The 601-nt window shown below is 40.3% G+C and overlaps 1 protein-coding gene across 1 annotated transcript; it reads right to left on the bottom strand.

The window, feature by feature from the left end:
- Positions 1-3: 3 nt before the first annotated feature.
- LOC140965413 (DEAD-box ATP-dependent RNA helicase 15-like) lies at positions 4-596 on the bottom strand (the record flags this gene model as incomplete). Its single annotated transcript, XM_073425497.1, has 3 exons — positions 4-66; positions 152-296; positions 472-596. Coding segments are annotated over 3 exons (333 nt in total), but the record flags the coding sequence as incomplete, so codon positions are not given.
- Between the last annotated feature and the right edge of the window lie 5 nt (positions 597-601).

Here is a 601-nt window from a genome sequence, read left to right as displayed (position 1 = left end):
ATCGGATGCAGAAGAAACAAACGTGATGGCAAGTCCTTTGGTTCCAAATCGCCCAGCTCTACCCACCTAACATTTCAAAAATCAGGAAAAACAAATTAAAGGCACTTGTTCAAAAACATTTAAATTGTGCATGAAAGCCAGTGACTTGTACCCGATGGAGATAAGTGTCAGCTGAATCAGGCATATCATAGTTAATCACAATGTTCACCCGTTCAATGTCTATTCCTCTTCCCACCAGATCTGTTGCAACTAGAATTCTCTTGTGCCCTTCTTTGAATCCCTTGTACCGAGTCAATCTGAAAACCCCCACACGTTAAGAATAACAATCTTCGGAAATAGGAGACCAAGCACACAAGACTCAAGTGACGGTCGTCAAATGCATTCCATTTATGCACTACTAACTTGAGGACAACATACATGATATTTTCGGGAAAAAACAAGGATATCCAAAGAGAACAAAGAGTCACAAACCTTTCTTCCTGAGACATGCCAGAATGAATGCAAATAGATGGGAAATTACACTCCACAAGCAACTTGTTAAGCTCGGCAGCTCTATTGACGCTTTTGACAAAAATGACAACTTGATTGAAGTCCAATGCAT

Source organism: Primulina huaijiensis, unplaced genomic scaffold, assembly GCF_012295235.1.
Source record: "Primulina huaijiensis isolate GDHJ02 unplaced genomic scaffold, ASM1229523v2 C13125488, whole genome shotgun sequence".
NCBI classification, from domain to species: domain Eukaryota; kingdom Viridiplantae; phylum Streptophyta; class Magnoliopsida; order Lamiales; family Gesneriaceae; genus Primulina; species Primulina huaijiensis.
This window is presented reverse-complemented; position numbering and strand designations above follow the sequence as displayed.